The sequence below is a fragment of the Erigeron canadensis genome, chromosome 1 (assembly GCF_010389155.1).
Source record: "Erigeron canadensis isolate Cc75 chromosome 1, C_canadensis_v1, whole genome shotgun sequence".
Taxonomy (NCBI): domain Eukaryota; kingdom Viridiplantae; phylum Streptophyta; class Magnoliopsida; order Asterales; family Asteraceae; genus Erigeron; species Erigeron canadensis.
The window spans coordinates 2,426,815-2,449,965 of NC_057761.1; the positions used below are offsets into that span (position 1 = coordinate 2,426,815).

A 23,151-nucleotide genomic window follows, 5' to 3' on the forward strand; every position below is an offset into this window, starting at 1 on the left:
GACAATAAATCCATAAAAGTAAATTGTACAAACTTTAAACAAATTTTGTATATACCTATATATATCTTTTACGGGTTGTTTAATTAGTACAATTATTAAAGCAAATCAATCTTGTTGTGTATTTTCACTTAAACGTATAAATGATATTATTATATACACTTAAAAATGCAAATATATTAAAATATTTACCAAAAATTAATAATCAAATGATATAAATATAAAATAATGTAAACAATATATATTTTTGGTTCGGTTCGGTTTTTCATTAGAAACCAAAACCGAATCATAACTTTCGGTTTTTAGAAAACCAAAACCAATGGTTTTTGGTTTTTTCGGTTCGGTTTTTTTTGTTTTTATGGTTTTTTTGGTTTTTGTTTCGAGTTTTGCTCACCCCTAATCTATACCCAAGCTTTGGGTATAGGCCACATATTCACTTTTCCCTTTTAATAAATATGAATTATACGAGTATGAATATAAATATGGTAATTCTGAATATGTATCGAAAATTCGAAATGATGTTAATGGTCTTTTGATAATATCTTTATACCTTGTAGTTTTCTATCCCAGTTTGAATTTTAATTGTCACATTTGTGGGTTAGAGATGAAGAAAAGTATATGAGGTAATTTAAGAAATTCGGAATTTTATTTTACACATTTCATTTAGTTTAATTAAAAGTAATAAAAGTAAAAGTAAAAAAATAAAGAATTTTTTTTTTTTTTGAACATTCAAAGGATTTTATTGATATGAACTTCTAGCAAGAAGTTAGGTTGATCATACAAGTATGTGGAAAAAAAAATCACGAGAAAAAATAGAAAACATTTTACGTTCCAAATACATGTGAAAAAATAAAGAATTCAAATGCTAAACACATGTCAATAGCATTTAGCACAATTTATGCTATCCACCGTTATCTGAGAAAGGCATAACAATATTGAGACCCACCAGGGTCGATTACCATTTAGTGCCCATTATGAGGGACATATGATTGAAGAGAATCGATGAAATTTCGATAGTTTTTGTCTTATTTTATTATGGATAATTTATTTACATCATCCAGTTATATGATGTTATCTTTACAAATTTTAAAATTCGTGGGATTATTTAACGTGTGTAAAGATTAGTACGAGTGCATTATCATGATATTAACATCGTATAATATTTCTTCTTTTTTTTTAATCCAACCTATGATCATTTTGTTGAAAATGAGGACTAGATAGATGCTCACACGATGCGGCGGCGAGGTTAGTAGCAATGCGGTAGTGGCAACGGCGGCAGGAGGTGTAGATTATTGATGTAAAATGAGATAGTTACTTTAGATGTTAAAGAATAAATTGATGTAAATTAAGTCATGAAATGTATTTTTGATAGCTCATATGTTTTAGTTTTTAGAGATGTTGATGAATTAAGAGCATTTTGGATATTTTAAAATCTTTAATTTTAAACATACTATAAATAGTTTACCTAAAATGCTTTATAATATAAAATAACTAGAAGGGTGCTCGCGCGTTGCGGAGGCAACGGTTTATAACACTTGACAGAACGTAACAGTAATACAAGTTGTTTAGGTTATTTTCATGAGATGCGGCGATAAAGTATTTAACTGTTATTATCATCCAAAACATAAGTCGAGGATAAGATGCAAAAAGTAATAAAATGTAAAAATTAACTGTTTTAAATATATTTGTTAGAGTTATTATGGATAGTTTGGGGTATTAAAAAAAGTGTCGAATTTCCTAAAATAGAGAGTTCAGTTTGTTTTATAATAAACGAGATGAGTACCCACGCAATGTGACAGCAGTGGCGGCAACGGGTGGTGCTAGTGGCGGTGGTGGTAACAATATGGTTATTAATCTAAAAGTAATTGACTTAAATGTTATTGTAGTTATTTTATAGTTAAGAGATGTATCTTTTGTAAATAACTTTATTAAAAATATTATAGAGATATTAGGTGGAAGTATTTAAATTAATTAATAAAATAGATAAATAATTTAGTGTGTGAGTTATAAATGTGTTGAAAATTAAGGGTATTTTGGGTATTTTAAAGGTAAAGAGTTGAAAAGGGGAAGGTAGTTTGTTTATTAATATAGTATAAACATAGAAGTATATATTATAGATACTAGACTTATGCCCGCGCAAAGCGGCGGCGGTGGGGTAGTGATGGCGGAGGTGGTGGTGGCGGCAGTGGTGACGGTGATGGGGGCGACAATGGTGGCGAATGTAAACGTAATTGATGTTAAAGATTGTATTGTAGTTATTTTAATTGTTGGGGATCTATACTGTAAATTATTTTATTAAGAGTATTATAGGAATATTAGATGAAAATGTTTAAATTAGTGATTAACGGAGAAGGGTAATTTTGGTTTTTCAAAGATAGAAAGTTTAATGAAAAAAAAGATGGTTTGTTTTATTAGATAGTATAAATAATTAGTAAAAGTCAGAATATACGGTTGCAAAACTTATAAAGCCTATCAAATGAAAGATGATTGAAAACTACATTCATAAAACTTGCATCATAACGTCATTGTGCATGAATTAATATCAAATGAAGAACTGATTTGTATTTATTATCATAACTTTTACAGCCATTTTATGTGCTTCATAAAGCATCTACTTGTCAACAACATGTTACAAAATCTGTTGGAAAGAGGAGTAGAAAAGTTAAGGTTAATTTATCGGCATCATTGGCTACTAGTGATGAAGATGATGTTTCCGATGATCGAGTGAACGAGATTACGAGAATGAAAAATTTTCATGAGGCGTGGGTGAAAATTGAGTCGACCATTAAGGTTAACTTCTCAATCATTCTGTTTCTAAAATATGTTAAAATCCTTTTTACATAATATTGATCCTTTCATTGAGTTTTTCGACACCTAGAAACCACAAAGAAAGTAAAGAAATTAGTGGGTATCTCTTCTTCGTTGACTGTAACTCTGTAATATGACATTCATTTTTTAATGCAGGATGTTTTGCATAACAACAATGCTGATGTATTCAATGAGATAGATAGTTGGGTGCACAAATCATTTGATACAATCTGTTCGATTGGCAGGCCCGATGCGAACAAAGCTACTTGTGCATACCCTATTGTAACTGATGTTACAGCTAAACAAATTTTCACTGCCCTAGTTGTAATGAGTAAGTTTCTACTAAATTCAAGTGCTTTCGGCTATCAAGTTTGTTAGGATTTCCCATTGACATCTATGAATTTATTAATAAGTTAAATCTATTTATGGAGTTGGCTATACGAGGTTTTTCGCATGGTTCATGTAAGGACTGGATATTAACACCCACTGATTTGCAGACAACATGGAATTTGTCGATGATCTTCAAACGTTTGCGGATCTAGGTATACATTTGGATTCACATGGTTGCCATGTGGCTAACCTCTCATCAGTGGATTTCTTAGCCAAGAATGGCATAGGTGGCTGTTTGAGAAGTCTATCAAGGCAGATCTTAAAGGATAGCATTGATGTAAGATTTGTGATCATAACCTTATAATCCACCCTTCCAATCTCCCCTTTTAATTCTTTTTATCTTTACAGTCAGCTGACATATCTATCTTAGCATCTTGGTACATGGAGCAAGAGAACTCTACACGTCCAGTGGTTGTTATAATCGAAGATATGGATAGGTGCAGTGGACCTGTACTTTCTGATTTCATACTCATGTTGAGGTATGTCAGTACAAGAATAGGCCGGTCAGATGGCTTGGGTAACAGGTCCAAAAGGGGTGATCTTGTTGGCATGGAGGCAATTTGTACACACACACTTTTTACTCTTTAGACCACACACACCAGGAAGTTTTTTAATCCATTGAAAACCCTCACCTGGTATGTGGTGGGCAATAGGGTCAAGTGCTTGACTGCTTGAGGCTTAACGGCCAATGAACACGCTTGTGGTCTGCAAAGTAAATATCTGTTGTACAGTCATATCTGTTTTTGGTATGTGTCAAGATGGTTGGGTTTGGCCAAAAATAATTATTTCCAAAACTATAACTTTCTAATAAATAATAGCATGTCAGATGTAATTATCAAGTCTGTAATGAAAAAGGTTTATTGCACTAAAACGACACTTTAGGCAACCTTCGATCTGTTCAGCCCATCTTGACCATTTTCTTTTGGGATAATTATTTTGTTTTTATTTTACCCGTTTGACTCATTAGAGAAAAGGATAAGCTAAATCCACCCATTCGTTAGTAAATGGCTTTAAACTGCTACCTCTACTATTTGCTTTATTTTTTATTCATGTCATATAACATTTTGTGCTTTTATCAGTGAATGGGTGATAAAGATCCCAATAATCTTAATACTGGGGGTTGCAACGACTGTTGATGCCCCAAAAAGCATTCTCTCTTCCAAAGCAGTTCAACACCTTTTTCCTTCCAAGTTCTTATTGGGATCTCCAGCTGATAGATTGGATGCCATCATTAATGCAGTCCTTGTAAAACCATGCTCTGGGTTTTTAGTTGGCCACAAGGTTGCAGGTTTCTTGAGAAATTGTTTTTTGAGACAGGATGGAACATTGACTTCTTTAGTTAGAGCTGTAAAGGTTGGTTGTTGAACTATAAGCATGGTCTCGATTATCATTTTTTGCTTTCTAGCTTATATATAGAGGTGGCAATTTCAGCCCATTTACTTATGAATGGGTTGACTCAAGCTGTGTTGTATTTCAAACATGTCAAATAATAAAAGTAGCTAAAATGGTAATGGGTTGAAAGTTGCCTGTATGTTTTAAAGGCATATAATATCTTAAATCGTTTTATTGTAGTAACAATGTTTGCAGGTCAACCCAACCCATATCTACATGCACTAAGAATGACCGGTAACTTCTCGAACATGTAGTTGATCAGTTACGCAACCCTCCTATCTTTCCCGTTGCCACCACTAATAAATACTAAAGGAGGTACTCGTACTCTAATATACCACGCTAATTGCTAACAAATTTTTTGCAGATGGCACTTGTCCAGCATTTTCTTACGGAGCCTTTAAGCTTCACAGTGAAAAGCTTTATTGATGAAGAGGTTAGCCAGGAGTTTGTTTGTGACCAATTATGCTCACTGTCGAGTTTATTTTGTTTTTCCCTCTATGATGCTTCATTTATTCTTTTCCAGCTACTGGGACCAGTTTTCTTTCCCTTTTATATCTATCTGGCGTCTGTTAGGCATAATATATAATTAAACCACTTTTCTCTATTGTGCCCTGGCTATAGGCATTGTGTATCTATCTATACATATAAATATAGGTTCTGTTTTACTTTTTCATGGTACTGTAGTTCTGCATTTGTTGGAGTGAAAAGAAATGATAATTTAGAACAACTAAGCAGGAAACACAGTGTGGGAAACCAGAGGCATGGCCCAAGAAAGCCCTTGAGCTTCCATCTTGTATAAGGTACTTAAAATAGTCATTACTGTTGCAAAGTCTTTTTCGAAAATTATGCGTTAAAAGCCTCATAGAATGGGATGTGATTAAGTTAAGCTTCCAATCTTCTTGCAAGGAGACTTTCTGAACCAAAAAGTGAAGTTATGTTAGATGGACCGTCAAAAATGAAGGAAGTATTGAACTTGTGGAGCTGTGTGGTTTTGGTGAGACCTAAATTCATCTTCAGCTAAGTTTTAATATAACCGGCACATCTGATGATTGTTACATGAAGTAAACATGATAAATGATATTTTTGTTAAAAAAAATATACAAGCATAATTAATTTTAGTCGTGTTTCATTAATTTAGAATGATAATCATTTCATTCCCCCTTTTGTTATATTGTTTTATGAACCTTGAAAAGGTAATTTGTTTTAGTGTTTGCATGAAGCGGGAAAGAATCAGAAAACCACCCTCTTAGACTTGTATCACGAAGCATTGGATCCAAAGCTTTACAACCTGAGGCATTCTGATAGTTTAGAGTCGAAACCTGATACTCAAAGACCTTCACAGAACCATGGTATGGATGGCCAATCAATTAAACTGCATAAGGGTGGTTTAATTGGCCACACAATTCGCCAGGTAAGGTAAGCAGAAAGTAGAAACATTTTCCATGATTTGTATGATTTTGTCATTTTGATATCCATTATTAATTTCAGCTTGGTTTAATATTACTAAATTAGTGATAATACCAAGTTTTGTGGTTGGTCTAAATTATGACTGCACATTATTAAACTTTAACTAGTCTGTTTTGGAGTGTCACATGAATTATATCTCCACACCACTATTGTTAAATCTTCTGTTCTACTGGTGCTAAGTTGCTAGCAGCCTAGCAGTATCATTTTCTACTTTGGAAATATAGTAATACAAGTATGAATATCACTGTAACACCACTTTGTTATCTCAGGGACCTGCGGCCTGCTGCTTTGATTCAGTTGTTTGAGAAGTGGAGTAAACAAACAAATGGTGTCAATGAGGTATGTATTTGGTAGTTGAGTGAATCGAGTTTTCCTCATGTTGACCAGTTGACTTTTATTTATCTCTAGATCCATGAGAAAGTAAAGGAGCTTCAGTTGCAAGAGACCTCGGAGGACGATAACCTGAAAGAACCGCCAAGCAGATCCAGGTAATGCTTCATTTGAACTGTAATGACTGCAAAGGTTAATAATTAATAATTAAAAAATGAAAATTCACTGTTGATGACACATTAACATAAGAATGGATAAGCAGCATTGGCATCATTAAATCGATGAGTGACGGTATATGCTTACCCTGTTAATGATCACATTGATATGTTATCAAAAAGTATTTTGATCTTCCTTAGCAAAATTTCTAAAAGAAAGATGGTAACTTAAGACATGGAATTTTTGTCATTTACCTTTGAATGGGTTGGTTTGATTGCACTATATCTCAAATGGATGGAATGAGTCAGATAATAAAATTTCAATTAAAAGGGAACCTAGTCAAATGGGATGAAAGTCATCCAAACTGTAATTGTACGTGTATAACTTTTTCAATCAGTTTGTGTAAGGAGTTATATTATTGTCGTAAATATATAAATGTAATCGTATGTAACACAATAATCATTAATTCAAAATTGAACAAATAACCGTTTGTGGATCAACCCAACTCAACCCATGATGATTGTTATCCAACCAATTCAATGTCTCTATATTGCCACCTTAATTCCTTTTGTTCAACTTGAAAGGACTAGCTGGAAGTTTCACGTGGCATCAAGACAAGCGGAAATTTTAAAATTTTTGTAAGTGCTTAGTATATACTAATGGCATGAACATTAACCTCTTTTCTATGACAGGAGACAAACAATTCGGAGCGTACGAAATTTAGACAAAAGTACCAAAGCATTAAATGAGAAAGCTGCTGCATCGATTAGTACCATGACAAGGTAATTGCTATCTAATTGTAATTTCATAGCTTATAATTGCCTCTTTTTGTTTTTTGTTAAAGCTCCTATATGGATTAAAATCATGGAATAAAAAGAGGCAAATAATTTCTGATGACCACCAATAAAGATCAGCTTTATGTACATATAGTTCTGTATTAAATAATATTTTATGTTCTAATGTTCTCTATCTGGTTGTTGTCTATGAATCAGGGACTATATGCATCCCATTGAGTGCATTCCTTTTCATGAAATTATTTGCTTTAAGAATGCCGACAAACTGCAGACTGTAAGTATGAGAAGTTTTTCTGCTAATTTATTTGAGTTTTATGTTTATGCATGGGAATTGAGAGAACTATACGAACTTGTCTGTTTAGTGTATATCTTATCATGTTATTCTGAATGATCATGCCATTCAATATAGAAATTAAAGGCATATAGTAGAGGTGGCAATATGGGCGGGCTGGGTTAGAATGGTTCATTATTTTAGTATGGGATAAAATGAACAGAGACAGGTTTTTCTTGACCTGCAAACATCTGCTGGTTTTTTTTGTTTAAATAATACATGTGTCAGTTATGATTTTAAAAGCAAATTTTTTTCTCCGTACAGTTCTAATATAAATCATGGAATAAACACATTCAAGAAGGTTGTATGCACTACAAATAGACATTTGGTGACTTTAAGTGATTTGGTGCATTTCCCTTTCAGGTGTAAGTTTTACTACTTGTTTGAGATAAAAAACAACCCCTAGTGATAAATTCACAGTAAATGGGTTGATGTTGCTACCTCTACTAAATAGGTTTATTGAGGTTACTTTATGGAATGCTCATTACTAGAATTTCTTTTTAAAGCTTGAAAGGGCTCATCTTCCTTTTTTTTGAATTGTGCTACTTTCTCTGACACAGTAGTTTTTTTTAATCATATTAATGATTAAACGTACTACTATAATCGTATTATGTTTGCTTCCTAGGCATTATTTGGAGATCCTAGAAGAAGGATCCAACTTGATATACTGGATAGCCACAGCCTCTTGAATTGCAGTTGCTGCAGCAAAAATGACAATCCTTCAATTTCATCATCAATGCATGATACAACACTAATGTAAGATACTTTAGACGACAGTAAATTAATCATATGTGAATCTCAATCATACTTTGAACCTTGGAAGGGGGGAAGTAAAGGGGCCAAGGTTGAGTCATTTACTTAGAAATGTGTCAATTAGGCTGTATTTGATCTTAATAGGTCAATTGGGCAGAATACCAAATTTTAATCAAGGAAAACATGCCAAAATGGTTGGTTGGGTCAAATTGGTTTAAATTCACTAAAAGTTTATGTCTAAGGCACGCCTCCTAAATATTTCGTATCAAAAGATATAGATTAATGTACTGTTTTCTAGTCATAACCGCTATAAATAACTGCCGAACAATTCGAAACTATAATTAAAGTTTTTGTGGGTCAATCCAACCACTTGATACTAAGAAATGATTACCATATAAACCTGACTCTGTTACGAGCTGTGACCTGATACTTAATTTGCTTGGCACGCCTGTCTTGCTACTTTTTGGGGTAACTGTACTCATGGAGATAAAGGTATAGGGTCTGATGCTATTAAAATACTGTAATCATGTTCTAAAATGGCACTTGCAACTTCTGCACTTTGCATTGCAGGTATACCCTAGCTCAGGAGCATGGTGACCTTATCAATCTACATGACTGGTATCAGTCTTTCAGAGCTATCATTTTTCAGCGAACTGTAAAAGAAAGGAACAGGTCAAAGGTTTCACCATCTCCCAAGAAAAGAAAAACTATGGCTGAACCTCAAAATATAAAAGAGGCCTCCGTTCAGTATCCTCATTATTGCATTAATTTCTGTTTGCATATAACTAGAAGTTGATATATCTGTTCCTAGTACTGTTCATTTGTTTTTTTGTCTAGTCACGTTTAGAAGCATGCAAAACTGTTGACTGATCCAGTAAAGCCAACCAGAAACAGATTTAACCATTATATTATAGCAACATAATAAAGAAAACCTGGTTTGGTTGTCGATAGTGGATTTTTTTTTAATTTAATTGTGAAACAACATGGTTAGGTAACAAGTTAAGCATGAGTCTCTTGTCTTACATCTAGTCCCATTGTCCGGTTTGGGACCAAACTGATGTCTTATGGTCCGGTGTTTTGGTTCTGCATTTTTAAAAGTTAAGTTCTGGTTTGGCTTGGTTGTGCATTGTTGCACACCCCTGATCACATAGTCATATGTTTGTGGGTATCTTTGAAATCTTTAACTTCATGATCTACAGAGCACGATTTTGCAGGGCAGTAACAGAACTCCAAATTACAGGACTACTTCGGATGCCTAGCAAGAGGCGCCCTGATTATGTACAGAGGGTGGCCTTTGGACTCTGACAACTCACGCTGCCATAATTATGTTATAGTTTGTACTTTGTAGTGTATATGTTTTGACTGCAATTGATATTGATTATTTACACGCAATGACTAGTTTGTCATTTACATTCATATATGCCATTTGATAGGACCAGTAACTGCAATTGATATTGAAAATGCATGCTATATCATATATTCATTTAACTTTTATGTTGGTAGAACCAGTGGCGAAGCAAGAAAATTCGTAAGGGTGGCCAAAATTTGTAACGGTAAACAGTTAAAGGGGTCTTCGGCAATGGTCACTACTACCACCACCCACCTCAGCCTCTCGTATTGGTAGTACTGGTATGAGTTTATGAATCCCAATTTGGGAGGAGTTCTTAATTGAAAATAAAAATTTATTAAAGAAAACTAGCAACAGCAACTAAAAAGATTAGAAGTAGAAGTGTAAACCATTTACGAATGACTGGTTTTGGGATTTATAAATATGCTTACACAGTGACTATGTTGGGTAAATTGAAGCCATATTATTAAGAAAATTAAAATGACAATGGTTAAAAGTAGGAAACAAATTGCAGTATGTATATCAACCTTTATTGGATGTTATGCTAACAATCTATATCTATATCTATATTACTAGATTGACGCCCACTCAACGTAAAAGTAATTTCATTGCGTTCGGAGATTTAATGAATTGTTGTATGGGATATGAAAAGGAGGAGGAGGAAGACGAATTTTGAGTTAAGGTTTTGTTATGCGTTTGGAGAGATAGATGTTGAATTCTTTTAAAGACATTTCAGGTTCTTAAAATTAAGAGGGGGGGAGGGGAGAGAGTTTATGTTATAAATGAGTATAGATATAGATATAGATATTGTAAAACAATACGGATAATATTTTCAACTTTCAACATTAATTTATCAAAATCACATTACATCTACATCAATGACCTACACAACTTGCTGCCATCGCTGCCACCGCCAATCCGCCACCATATGTGCGGGTACCGTTCTACGATATAAAATACATACAAAATTTGAGACTAGTGCTTCAAAATGGAAAAATCATAGATGTAGATTGGATAATGTGTTATGATTCATGACCAATCTTGCCCCCTATACATTTCCACCCTAGGTAAGACAAGAAATTGAATAACCGGTGGAATTAACATTTGAGCTACAAGAAGGCCAGTGGTAACAGTAGTGATGGGGAAGAAAATAAACGTCAAAAATGAATTTTTAAAGACATACATTTCGCATCATAATCTTCTCTATGTGTAAAAGCCTATTAAAATTAAGTAATAATAAATTATAGTAAATGGAAGAATGTTAATGTTTAGCTTTTTGATTAGTATTTTCTCATACATATTTCGTTATGTATTTTTAGCATCTCGTTTGTTTTTTATATCATTGAAGTATGAATGTTAAAAGAAAAAATAAATTGATATTTTATCATGATTCCATTAGTTGCAATCTCATGTAAAGATAAAGTTTTTAAAATAGTAATTTTTGTTGTTTTTTCTAGTTGTTGATTATCAAAACTAAAAAGAAAAAATGAAAGAATTAGAACACCCTTCCTCTTAAAAACAGTATTAACTATTAAGTTAGCTTAAGTTGTACGTTAATCGTTGGTTCAAACAAAAGAGGGAAAATAAAAACAAACCCAATCATTAAAATCGTTCACTCTTCCTCTTTCTCTCGCAAACCCTATAATCTCACCATTACAAAATCAACCCCACTTCCGGCCACCCGACAACCAACAGCTGCTGCAACCGCCGGCGACCTCCCCTGCCGCCACCGGTAATGTTCTCCCCTTTTGTTTTTTTCGTTCTTTGATTTTTAATATTGAAGACCTTTTTTGGATGAAAAAACAAACAAGTTGTTCAATGATTTTAATAATTGATTTTCTAATTCGTGTTATTGTTTTATTTTGTTTTTATTTATTTATATCCCTTTTCAAATTGAGTATGAATTTTGATCTCATATAAAATTAGGTTTTTATTTATATTCTTTCTTCTGATACGTGTACTTCTTGTCTTTTTTTATTTAATTGTTACGTTTTTTTATTTGTAGATAAATATGTATCTCCTATAGTTAGTTTTTGAAATAATATATATATTTTTTTGTCTATGATATATTAGTGAAATAGAAGTTATGTGTAAAGCCCTCAAGTGAAAAGAAGACTTTAGGAATGCCGAATGTGTTACACTGTTACTGATAGTAATTTCAGTTGGGTATCTTAGTAGTGCGGTTTCGTGTTCAAGCTTATTAGTTTGTGAGTATCGGGTTTGTTTAGATTTTAGAATTGCTGTAATTTGAAGAGCGCATGCCAAGTGTTCGATTAAATGCCAAATTGGAGTACTTAGAACTTGATAGCTGGTATAATAATATAATGGGGATCGTTTTTCATGGTTAAGAATTTTGAGCTTGGTTAATGTTAGTGTTTCCATGAGTCAAGCGATAAATACTCCGTAGTATGTTTGTGCTCAACTCTTTTTCAGATATATATATATATATATATATATTTGATCAAACATTTGCTTTAGTTGTTGTACAATCAAACACATTAACCCATTCTTATGATTGGGTTTGAGATTTTTTTTTCCAAGTTGGTCACCTCTTTTGAAACAATGGGTCAGAATTTCTGATATTTTTTGGATAGTTTTATGCTTCTGTTTACCAGGATCATAGTTATGTGTTACTCGTATTTTTATAGACATAGGAAATGTAGACACTTATATTCTCATCTGCTTTAACTACACTGAACAATTAGGAAATGTAGACATTTTTATTCTCATCGACTTTTATATTAGGCTTTTGGAGATTAAGAGGTATTTGAAAAGTACTATTTCGTGTTTAATCCTCACCAGAGTCAAATATAATTTTTTTTCGCAGACGTGGATGTTGCCATGTGAGTGGGCTGCTAAATGAGCTTGAATTACCTTTAACGTGATAGGCATTAGAAATAATTAAAAGTAGAAATTATGCAAATCGGTGCGAGTAGTATTATTTGATTTTAGGATTAAACAGTTGAAAAGAGTGATAGATGGTATTTCGAAATTGGAACTTAAGGTGCAGTTATGATTATTCGCTAAAATTATTGCTTCTACTGTTTTTTGTGTAAACACTGGTATACACTTTTTGTGCAGATACATATAAAGCAATTTCGTTGATAGATTGGTTCACTCCTTATTTAAAAAATGTAAGTCCCTGATCCTGTCTTTTTATGTATGTGGACTAATAACACGCCAGAACCAACATCCATCTCAAATGTTGCAATGGCGAATAAAGTGTTTGAATTTCTACAATGCTACATCTAATAATGATAAAACATATGTGTTGAGGCTTACCTCTTCTTTTTCTTTTTTTTTTTCCTTTGTAATAATATAATTATTAGGGGAGGTGTACGGTTGGAACTACGATGTCCTCAACGTGTTGGCAATATTGTAGTTGATCCACAGATTGACTGGAGTTTTGATGACCTCCTATCGGAGCTTAATACCATAGATAGCAAACTTCAAGCATCCTCCTTGGTCGCTTCACATTTAACCAAGGCACATTCAAGGTAGCGTGCACGACCAACATATATATTGTTATGCCTGTCTTTAAAGCTTCTGGCTTGGGAGATGCGGAACATTCTTTGCCTCATCTTTCATGCCTACCTACCAAGAAAGTTCATGTGATCTCCATTGTTGTAACTCATAATGAAATAGTCTTTTCATCATCTTTACCTAAGGAGTTTTTTCTTGCAGCAAGATTTATGATTTTGGTTATGCTGAAAAAACCCGGAAAGCCTTTATTATGCATGTATCGGATGATGAAAGTGATGACGATGATGTTGAGACTAATAGCAGACATGTGGTCACGGGTAATCGTTTTGCTTTCGAGGAAATCTATTTGAGGTATCAACTCTAGTTATACATTATTTCAGTTTTTAATAGCATGAATCAGTATATGTACTTAATAGTGCATAACGTATGATCCCTGTACTTACAAATGGCCTGATTTGGTTGTGTTATATCTTAAATGGTTCAACTGAAAAAGTTAGCTAAAAGGGGAGTGGTTACAAATGGGCTTATTTGGTTGTGTTAAATCTTCAAAGGGTCAACTGAGAAAGTTACTAAAAGGGCAGTGGTCAACGGGTTAAATCGCTTTAACTTAAATATGTGGATTTTAATTTCAATCATTCTTTGTTTGTAATCATAAGTATCATTTTAATCGCTTTATAAGTTCATATGATAATGGACAAAATGGGTTTGCATTTTGCCATTAACTTTCTTTAATTTTCTGACTAGTGCATATTTTCCAGTGATGGTGTAGATTCTGATAGAGAGCCAACTAGAGGGGCCGAATGGTCTTTGATGGATAAAGGGGGAGTTGTTGAAGGTGCATTAATTGAGCTAAGTCATGAACACCAACTTAGTGTTGCGGTATGTTGTTGATCTTTGATATCGCTTGTATACCTTAACTATTGTTTATATATGTTTATTTTTGGTCATAGCTATGTCCCCACCGAAGATGGAAACTTGTGCAGGTTCAAGAGTTGGCTAACGTGTCAAAATGACAAATTTATTTGGAACGAGTTGAAAGTGACCAGGTTGTCCTAAAAATATTTTATATCCAATTTTTTGAATAAACATTTGGAGCATCAGATATGACCAAAAAATCTGTTATTCCAATAATAATAAATTATAGTAAACTTAAGGGTTATCTGGTTGTAGGATATAATGGGTATGATTTCTGTGACAAGTGTTTAAGTGATAGGTTTGGTATTTAAATTTGGGTATGAAACTCACAAACTTAGCCTTGTCTCAAGCCCATCAAAGGGGTTCAGTATGGACAAAGAAAATCGATTCCACTCTACTATCAATTCTATATCCATAGTGATTCCGGAATATACGCCAAGTGCTATCTTAGTTTAGAGCTTTTCATGCATTAAGAATACCCTTTGGGCGACTCTGTACTGCATGGCCTATATGACCCCTTTTGTGTCTAAGTTCTTTACTTTTCTCGTTTATCTGTTACAAATAAAACATAAACTGTATCTACCCATTGATATACAATTGGGTAGAAGTTTTACATGTACTATTCTACCATATATATTGAATAATAAGTTTGCTCTTATTTTGTCACTAATCAACAGGAAGAGATAAGAACCACAATATCTGCATTTGGAACTGATCTTACAAATGAAAAAGAGAAACTTACCAATGCTCTTTCCCGGGCTGAAAAAATCAAGGAGGCACGGCGCGAGTTGGATAGAAAACGTGATTTGCAATATCAACGCCAAATGTAAGATCTTAAATACATAATGTTTTCAAGCTCCCTGCTGCTGTTTTCTTCAATTGTCGAGCTTGTTAGCCTAGTGATATATTTATATATTTTCTGTAGTGCAGAAGAACTTGATAATCATTTGACGGATGTTCAAAGGCACCATGAATACAAATCTCAGATTGAAGAAAAAAAGATAAGAGACGATGCTGCAATTGAAGAGGCCAAGAGAAAGCAACTAGCTGTTCAGGAAGAAAAAATCCGTCAAGAAAAACTGAAAGCTGAAGAGGTTTGTAACAGCTGTAGAAAAATCTCTGTAATATCCTCTTAAGCAAAAACGGGCATATTTATAGAATCGAAATACAAAATATGTTTGCTTTCCATGTTGCCTCATAATCCTGTGATATGAAAATCAGTTATTTTAGATCTGTTATATATATGGCATTAATGTTTTCTATGAATTTTAATTTTTTCAGTTGATGCCTATTGTTGTCAATTTATAGAACCTGCTATATAATTGAAGAAATGTGATATTGTTTATTGAGGTGAAAAATAATTGACATGTCGGTTGTGTGTTTACAAGTAATAAGTCCTTCACTGATTACCTCAGTGGTTGGACACTCGGACTTTTGTCCAAGAGGTCACAGGTTCGATATTTCGTGGAGCTTTTACCCGGGTGGGGCGGGCGGGGGGGAGGGGATCGGGTAGGTCCACGGTATCCAGTCCGGATACCCGTGATCCGGCCCTTGCTGTTCTAAAAAAATTAAGTGTGTCAAGTATGATCAGTTGATTACATACATTATTTCAACTACTCTGGGTGACTTTAGGTTGGTCTGATCTGATTGACACATTTCCTGTCAAGCTATTTCTTTATGTTACCTGCTTGACCTGTGTGAGATAAAATATGATTAAAGTCAAGTATTCAACTATTTCATATGTTATTTTATCTAAATTGTCATGCCTTGTTTTTACTAAAGGAGTCTTATCTTGTTCTAATATTCTGTGTAGGCAAAACGTCAAGCTGAAAAAAAGAAAGATGAAGAAGTAAAACGTGCAGCGCTGGAAGCTGAAAGAGCAGCAAAAGAAGCAGCTGATGCGGTGCTTGCAGAAAGTGAAAAAAAGGCGGCTGATGTGGCTGCTTCCCAAGGTGCGGTTTTTAAGTGTTCTGGTGGACTTAATAAACCACTCGCTGGTTAATACATTTTGTATAAAGACAATTATAATATTATTTTCAATCAAGTTAATGCCTTTTATTCACTTTACATTTGGTTGAGTTGATTGCAGCAAACGTAGTCAAGGGTGCCGAGAGTGCTTTAAAACTGGAGGAAAGAAGGTTACAAATGTACAATGAAGTGGTAGGAGAAAATTTTACATCGGAAATGGATTCTAATAATGTAAGTTATATATTGCCTGTTTTTACTTTAAGTTTTTAAATTAATCATATATTCATACCAGCTAAGACATGTTGAAGCTTTAGGTGGCAATTTCTATGTATTTACTTGTAAGTTAGTCGTCTGGATTTGTCTTATCTCAAACGGCTCAAGTCAAAACATTTTCCTAAAAAGGAATAGGTCGAAAGCTTCAAAGTTGCTGATAGTCTATTTGTAATTCATGCAACCTCCTAAGTTGTTTATAAGTTACAATTTAGATTATAATTGTAATAATATTGTTTTTGTAGTCGGAGTGCATTTAGTTACGTAGAATATTTTAATGGACAAATAGATTTTGCGGGTTGACCTAACAAGCCCATACCAAATAGTGGTTCATTCGACTAGAACTTGTTTTGAACCATTAAGCGACCCACCCATCTTGCCACCTGTAGTTGGAGCCTTGGAGGGTGAGAAGTGTTTGATGAGGAAATATTACACGGAAAACATATTGGCTAGTGCTATTTATGGGCTCAAACCTGGACCAAAGCGTTGGTAGCCCCGACTGGACTGGACTGAAAACCAAAATGGGTTAGGATTGAGGTCCGTAAAGTGGACCATGTTTTTCCGGTTCAGTCTCAGTCTGGGTTAAGTACTGGTCAGGTTGAATGATGAAAACCCGAGACCCGTAGTATTCTTACAGCATGAAGGTATGCTTTCTTTAGAATTAGGCAAAACTGAAATGAATTGCTCTGATCACGATGTTAAATTGCGTATGCCATGGTGGGAACTTCTAGACCAAAGTCGAGTCTCACTCTCCATGCAATACGTCCTATTATTTGCATCACTTTACTTCACATGATTCTTAGTTGTAGAAGGATTTATTTTAAAACAGAGTAAATGGACAAGGATAATTATTGGTAAATATTGGTATGCTGATGGTAAATTGCTTTTATGATGAGCACTACGATACAAACATTACCAGCACTTGAATCACGTGGGCGTAATCATTTACCTTGGTGGGCTTAATCTGTTAAACTGTTTAATCAGATTTAAAAGTTTAGTAGATTTGTGATTCAGCCTAGTTAAAGAAGTTAAACTAAGTTGAAAAAGTTCAGTCTAAGTAAAAAAAACCTGTTCCAAATTGAAATTGCCTCCCCCTTTTGTGGCAATATCACTTTGTTCTGAATTCATATCAAGCATACATGATGACACTTCTTATTTGATGATAAAACAGAGAAGTGGGACTTAAGAAATCAGAAATTCCTGGTATTATTTTGGTATTAAGGGCTAATCTACAAATATAGTCATACAACGTGATATACTGAAATTAGCTGATCTTCCCATGTTACTCGGGTTTCACAGGTGGAACCCGACCTGACCCGTGAGTTTTTCGGGTATGACCCGTGAACCAGCATATGAAGTCTCGGGTTGACTCGGTTTTGGGCTACTTTCGGTCCTGTTTTTTGGGGTTCATGCCCGTGTTTTGATCACCCTTGAAAAAGGCCATATGTTTAACAAGTTTGATTCTTTCCACAGTACTTGATTTATATAGATTTTATTTAAAAAAGTCCATCATTGTGTTTTTTATGCAGGAATATCGTAAGCAAGCTTCCAAAATGGCTAGATTTATCAAAACCATAACAGGGACAAAAGAGAACGTGAGGTGTGTGAATTCGCTTGTCTAACATAAACCTGGCATATTCTAAGGAACTTTGGTCATTTAGTGCTTGAGTAACTATCTGTGTTTGATAAACATACCCTATTTTTTCTGTAGTTCTAATATTGTCAAATGTTTTCTAGAATCACATCTAGCCATCTAGTTTTAATGCTATTTATGTTGGCCAGAGTAAAAGCAGATGAACTAAGGAAACTCATGAATTCAACATGTCCACAATCAGCCAATAGCGGAATTTTCGCACATAAAGTAAGTCACTATTCAATTCAAATACATGCTTTTTAACTAGGTTTTAGGCATGTGAAAAATAATATAGATGTTATAATTTACATTAATTAAAATGTCTAAACTGCACCTGTTTTAATGTTGCAGATTGTTTCTTTATGCACATGTGCAAATAATGATGCTGTCCTGTATGCTTATGGACATGTAATTGTTATGGTTACTTCCCAGGTGAAACATCATACCCTCCTTTCTGCAATTATAATCACATTTCTGAGTGTTCAACTAAAGTAAATAATTTGGAAAAAGGTTGAGATGTAGGCCATTGTTATTCATAAATTTCTGAGTGTTATCACTTTCTCATGGCTGGAAAAGTTAGTGTTCCTTTTGTAAGTTCTACTGGAATTATCTAACGTAATTGCCTTTTTTTGTTACAAAAATCCAGGTTCCCATTGCCTTGGAAATTCTTATTGCCAAATTAAACAAAGAATGCATCTTCACAGTTCCAAAGTATCTAGCTTACTCAGAGGTACTTGTTATCCTGTTAAACTTTCTTTTAAGATTGTCTTGTCATTATAACATGGCTTATAACTTGCTGGTGCCATTAACCTGGCACTTACAAAGTTGTTTAGTATGTTTTTTTTTCCTTTCTGTTTGTCACTTTCTTTGTAGATTTTTATCCTTATAACCTTATTCCACTGATTTATATATATACATTTAAACCATGAACATGTCTGAGGCAAAACTCATAATGAATGCATGATGATCATGTTCTTCAAATAATTTGTTCCTTTATAGTTGTCATTTTGTGTGCCTCAATTCTTGTTATCAAATCAAGTTAATGGTACCCAAAGTTGCTGCTAAGTTCTCCTACACTATTAATTACAATTATAGGGATCACTTTTGTCACCTTTGTATAAAAATGTGTCCATTTGGATTATGTAAACTAATTAGTTATAGGTCATAAGGAATGCATGATGATCATGTTCTTCAAATAATTTGTTCTTTTATCAATCTTTCCAATATGCCTTATTGTTGCTTTCTTCTGTCAATAAAAATGTTATGAAACACCTTTTTTTTTGCTTTTATCTTCCATTTTCTATTATTCGTCGTCATTTTATGTGCCTCATTTCTTGTTATCAAATCAAACAAATGGTATCCAAAATTACTGCTTAACGTTCTCCTACACCATATAATACAAATATAGGGATCACTTTTGTCACTTTTGAATGTAAAAACACCCCCTCCTTTTCAACTTTCAGCCTTAAAAATACCTAGACTACCCTTCTTCTTTGTTCACTAATTAAAAATATCTTCACTTAATATACCTATAATACTCTTAATGAAATTATTTACAGCATACATCCCTCCACCCTTAAAATAAGTACACTACCCCTCTTTTATATCAATTACTTTTACATTAATAACCGCCACCGCCGTCGCCACCCATCACCTCCATCGTCGCCACCACCGCCACTGCATTGCGTGGGTATCCGTCTAGTTTTTATTAAGTCACCCCTAGCATGCTCAAATATACAACCTTTAACATTTCTTTATTCAAAACATGTGAATCTTTATTTTGCTTATATTTTTGTAATCATGTTTATTTTCCAAGTTTTTGTGAAGAAAAAATAAGGTAACAAAATCTTCGGTATCCAGCCCGGCTCATTTTGTACCAGTTCTACCCAACCTTTTATGAATTATGACTAGTTAACTAACTGACCTTTTGCTACCTATAACTTGGTTTTAAAAAGCGCGCCTCAGAAGCGCTAGGCGCACCTAGGCGCAACCCTTGGAGCTCTTTGGTACTCAAGGTGCAGGGTGTACAGAAAGCGCGCGCTTTTGGGCCTTTTTTGCGCAAAAAAGCGCTAAAAAGCGTGAGCTTTGTGTACACAAGAAGAGTTTTTTTATAGAAATAAGTAGAAAATTTTTTCTTACCTCTTCTTTCTCAACAAGATTGATCTCTTCTTTCTTTTTCCTCAACGAGAACAACAATCTTTTGAGAATTTCTTTTCAAATACCAAATTTGATCAAAGCCAGACTTAAACGAGTATCTTACATTCTTACTCATGTTGTTTTGGAATTTTATGTGTTATAAATACTATATAAATAAATTATAAAATTTCTTCATAAGTGTGCGCCTTGCGTACGAAAAGCTCGCCGCTTTTGCACTTAGCGCTCTGCGCTTCCGAAATGGATCCTATCGCTTTTGTGCGCTTATCGCTTTTTAAAATCTGAACTGAACCAGATGGCCTAATGTATGATATTGTTTCATTCTCCAGAAAGTGTTTGAATCAAGAGATGCTCACTTGAGAGCTATTGGTTACCAAGAAGATGATGGAAAGCTTGAAAATACTGATACTTATCTAGAAAGATTAACCTCACATGTGAAACTATATGGGGCACTAATTCAGGTTTTCTACATCTGATCAATTTTAGTATAAGCGTTAAGCCTCTTATATTGTTATACCTGCTGCTGAAGTCCTGAACACCAGCTTTTTTGAACATTTTAGACTGAAGTTAATGGTATTCAAAATCCGCATGGAATTGAAGAGGGTTGGAAATGGCTTGCACGGTTGTTAAATGCTCTCCCAGCGAATTTATACACCATAGTTGCTCTTGAAGCTTTCATACAGGTGAGTTGGTACTTGCATATATTTCTTGTTGCATATGTTTACGGTGTATTGTAGATCTTGCAACTTTAGAAAGATTTTTTTATGCACAAGTCAATTTGGATATCGTTAAATGGGTAAATTAAATAAACAGCTAACATGAAACGCCAACGGGTTGGATGCAATGTTTTAAATACCCGTTTTTTAGACATACCGGGGTGGTACCTGGTACCGGTACTACGTGTTTTACTGGCTATTTTAGTTAATTAATTATTTTAAAAATGCTAAATAGGTATTTCATAACAATATAAGTTTTAATGTTCACAAACAACAAAAAGTAACATTAATATATACTAAAAATAATTATAAGATGAATCCAGGAAAAAATGAATTCTGGTTTTACCGGACCGGTATTACCGGAAATTCTGGACAAAACCGGAAAGTATCGGCAGTAAGTAATAGTGAAAATACTAGAAAAAAATTAGGTACAACGTACCGGACGACCGACCGGTACCGGTAATACCTGGTAGTACCGGTTGGTACATACCTTATTTATTGGTGGACTTTGCCAATAGTGTAATCTTAAAGCAAATAAGTGTACATGGAATAGAGGAATGTAACTATTAAATGCATGATTATTACTTTTCAGGTGGCAGGGTTTGCTTTATACAAAAGATACAAAAACCAGTTTAAGAAGCTATTAAACATCATATCTTGCGACTTCCTTCAAGCACTCAAGGATAGAGAAGATCCAAAAATAAAAAAAGTTTTGATGAGTTTGGAGACCTACCTTCAATCTAACCAGTTTTTAGTAGAACCTGTAGGATGGCGGCTGCAGGATACTTTATTATCACACAATTTTACCGTCAGTGAATCCGATCATCATCAGCAGTATGAGAACCCATCCCGAGGGTATCAACAGCAATACAATTATAATTCACCCAATCGATACGTTTACAAGCGTTGACATAGTCCAAAATTGAGTTTTTATGGCGAAAGTTCTTGCTCTTGATGAATCGCGAAATCTCAAACATTAGGTTTTAAACATCCTTGCTATTACCCATTGGTAAGAGTCATGAACGTGAGAGTACTTGATACCAACTTCCATGGGTCAAGGAGTTCTTATTTATCTATGGTGTAATATCTAGGTCAACATAGGATACCCATTTTTAGTGTACATTTAAATGTATATGTATGGTTACTTGAGTAAACATTGAATCTTCATTTTTTTCATTGTCAACCTATCGTTTGTGCTACAACTCGTCTAAATGTATGTTCGGTATCTTCTTGTCCAACTCTTGTAATCTTGTATTCTTTTAGTATATGTAGTTATCGAATTTTTTTTTTTGTAAATTAGTATGTTTTACGTATCGTACGACAATTTCTTACCAAGGTCGGGTGCCTATTAGGTTGGCACCGCAACGTTCTTATTGAGTTGGACGTTGGACGTTATCGGCAGGGATCATCTTCAAGAGTCCATTCAGGCTGAGCTACGTGTAGGAGAGGTTAGAAGACGCGTGAAAGTGGGACTGGAGAACCATATAACGGTTGGAGCAAAAAGAGGTTCAAACTTAAATGTTTTTTTTACTAACGGCTAGTTTATCTTTCTCTATTTAATCAACCAATCAGTTCCTTTCAATTAACAATCATCTTATCTCAAACCATTTCATTCACTAAACACCAACAAAACTATGTCTAGTTCATTAAGTGATGGATACAACTTCCTAAAAATGCCGTCACTGAATACGTTGAGAGGAGTCCTTAGTGATGTACCGTTGAGGTGTATACAAGAAGTTCATTGTTATAAGCACTAGCCTAGAAAAATAATTAGTCGAATTTAACAATTGCAATAAGTGTGTTTTGAGCTGAACTTTTTATCACCATAAACCTTCAATGGACATTTGAAAACTAGGTTATCTCCCTTTGCTTATGAGCTGAGAGGGTTCTCCCATTTAACTAGTTTGAATACTACTTGACCACACACGAGCAGCTGACTATTTTGTTAACCGTGTTAGGTTTAAAGATGGAATTAATTTTTGAAATTCATATTTTTATAATACAGGGTGTTACATGTCTCCATTAAAACTAACTCGCCAAACTGGCTACCTTTCAACTCGTTTTACATATGTGACCCAAATATAACTCAACAACCCGATAACTTGTTATTCATTTGGTTGGGTTTGGGTTAGTTTCTTGTCGCCCATGTTAATTGGGTTGACAAGTTGGCTGGTTAGTTGTTGTAATAATAGAGTAAAACAAATAATAAAATTATAACTATTGGATCAATATAAAAAAAAAATAAA

The 23,151-nt window shown here is 34.1% G+C and overlaps 2 protein-coding genes across 2 annotated transcripts; both read left to right on the forward strand.

Annotated features, from left to right (window-relative positions):
* The first annotated feature begins 2,158 nt into the window (after window positions 1-2,158).
* On the forward strand, window positions 2,159-9,849 carry LOC122585531 (origin of replication complex subunit 3-like). The gene is made up of 17 exons (XM_043757658.1): window positions 2,159-2,218; window positions 2,584-2,787; window positions 2,962-3,136; window positions 3,303-3,472; window positions 3,544-3,674; window positions 4,275-4,548; window positions 4,952-5,020; window positions 5,323-5,387; window positions 5,497-5,581; window positions 5,795-6,003; window positions 6,324-6,393; window positions 6,463-6,542; window positions 7,233-7,322; window positions 7,533-7,608; window positions 8,291-8,421; window positions 8,989-9,165; window positions 9,618-9,849. The coding sequence occupies exons 1-17, from the start codon at window positions 2,159-2,161 to the stop codon at window positions 9,721-9,723; spliced, it is 2,172 nt and encodes a 723-aa protein (XP_043613593.1). The 3' UTR covers window positions 9,724-9,849.
* Window positions 9,850-11,331: 1,482 nt separating this feature from the next.
* LOC122609479 (protein GLE1) lies at window positions 11,332-22,196 on the forward strand. Its single transcript, XM_043782525.1, has 16 exons — window positions 11,332-11,498; window positions 12,848-12,900; window positions 13,096-13,263; window positions 13,451-13,600; window positions 14,008-14,128; window positions 14,842-14,990; window positions 15,090-15,258; window positions 15,978-16,116; window positions 16,254-16,363; window positions 17,932-18,002; window positions 18,185-18,263; window positions 18,387-18,467; window positions 18,682-18,765; window positions 20,519-20,650; window positions 20,750-20,872; window positions 21,498-22,196. Coding segments are annotated over exons 2-16 (1,896 nt in total). The 5' UTR covers window positions 11,332-11,498; window positions 12,848-12,898; the 3' UTR covers window positions 21,816-22,196.
* The last annotated feature ends 955 nt before the right edge of the window (window positions 22,197-23,151 follow it).

What these genes read in the sequence shown, in the direction of transcription:
- LOC122585531 (XM_043757658.1), top strand. Translation starts at nt 2,159, where the DNA reads ATGGCGGAGGTGGTGGTGGCGGCAGTGGTGACGGTGATGGGGGCGACA. An exon ending in GAGCTTCCATCTTGTATAAG is followed by an intron (nt 5,388 to 5,496) that starts GTACTTAAAATA and finishes TCTTGCAAGGAG; the next exon opens with ACTTTCTGAACCAAAAAGTG. An exon ending in GAACCGCCAAGCAGATCCAG is followed by an intron (nt 6,543 to 7,232) that starts GTAATGCTTCAT and finishes TTTCTATGACAG; the next exon opens with GAGACAAACAATTCGGAGCG.
- LOC122609479 (XM_043782525.1), top strand. An exon ending in AAAAACTGAAAGCTGAAGAG is followed by an intron (nt 15,259 to 15,977) that starts GTTTGTAACAGC and finishes TATTCTGTGTAG; the next exon opens with GCAAAACGTCAAGCTGAAAA. An exon ending in CGGAAATGGATTCTAATAAT is followed by an intron (nt 16,364 to 17,931) that starts GTAAGTTATATA and finishes TTTTTTATGCAG; the next exon opens with GAATATCGTAAGCAAGCTTC.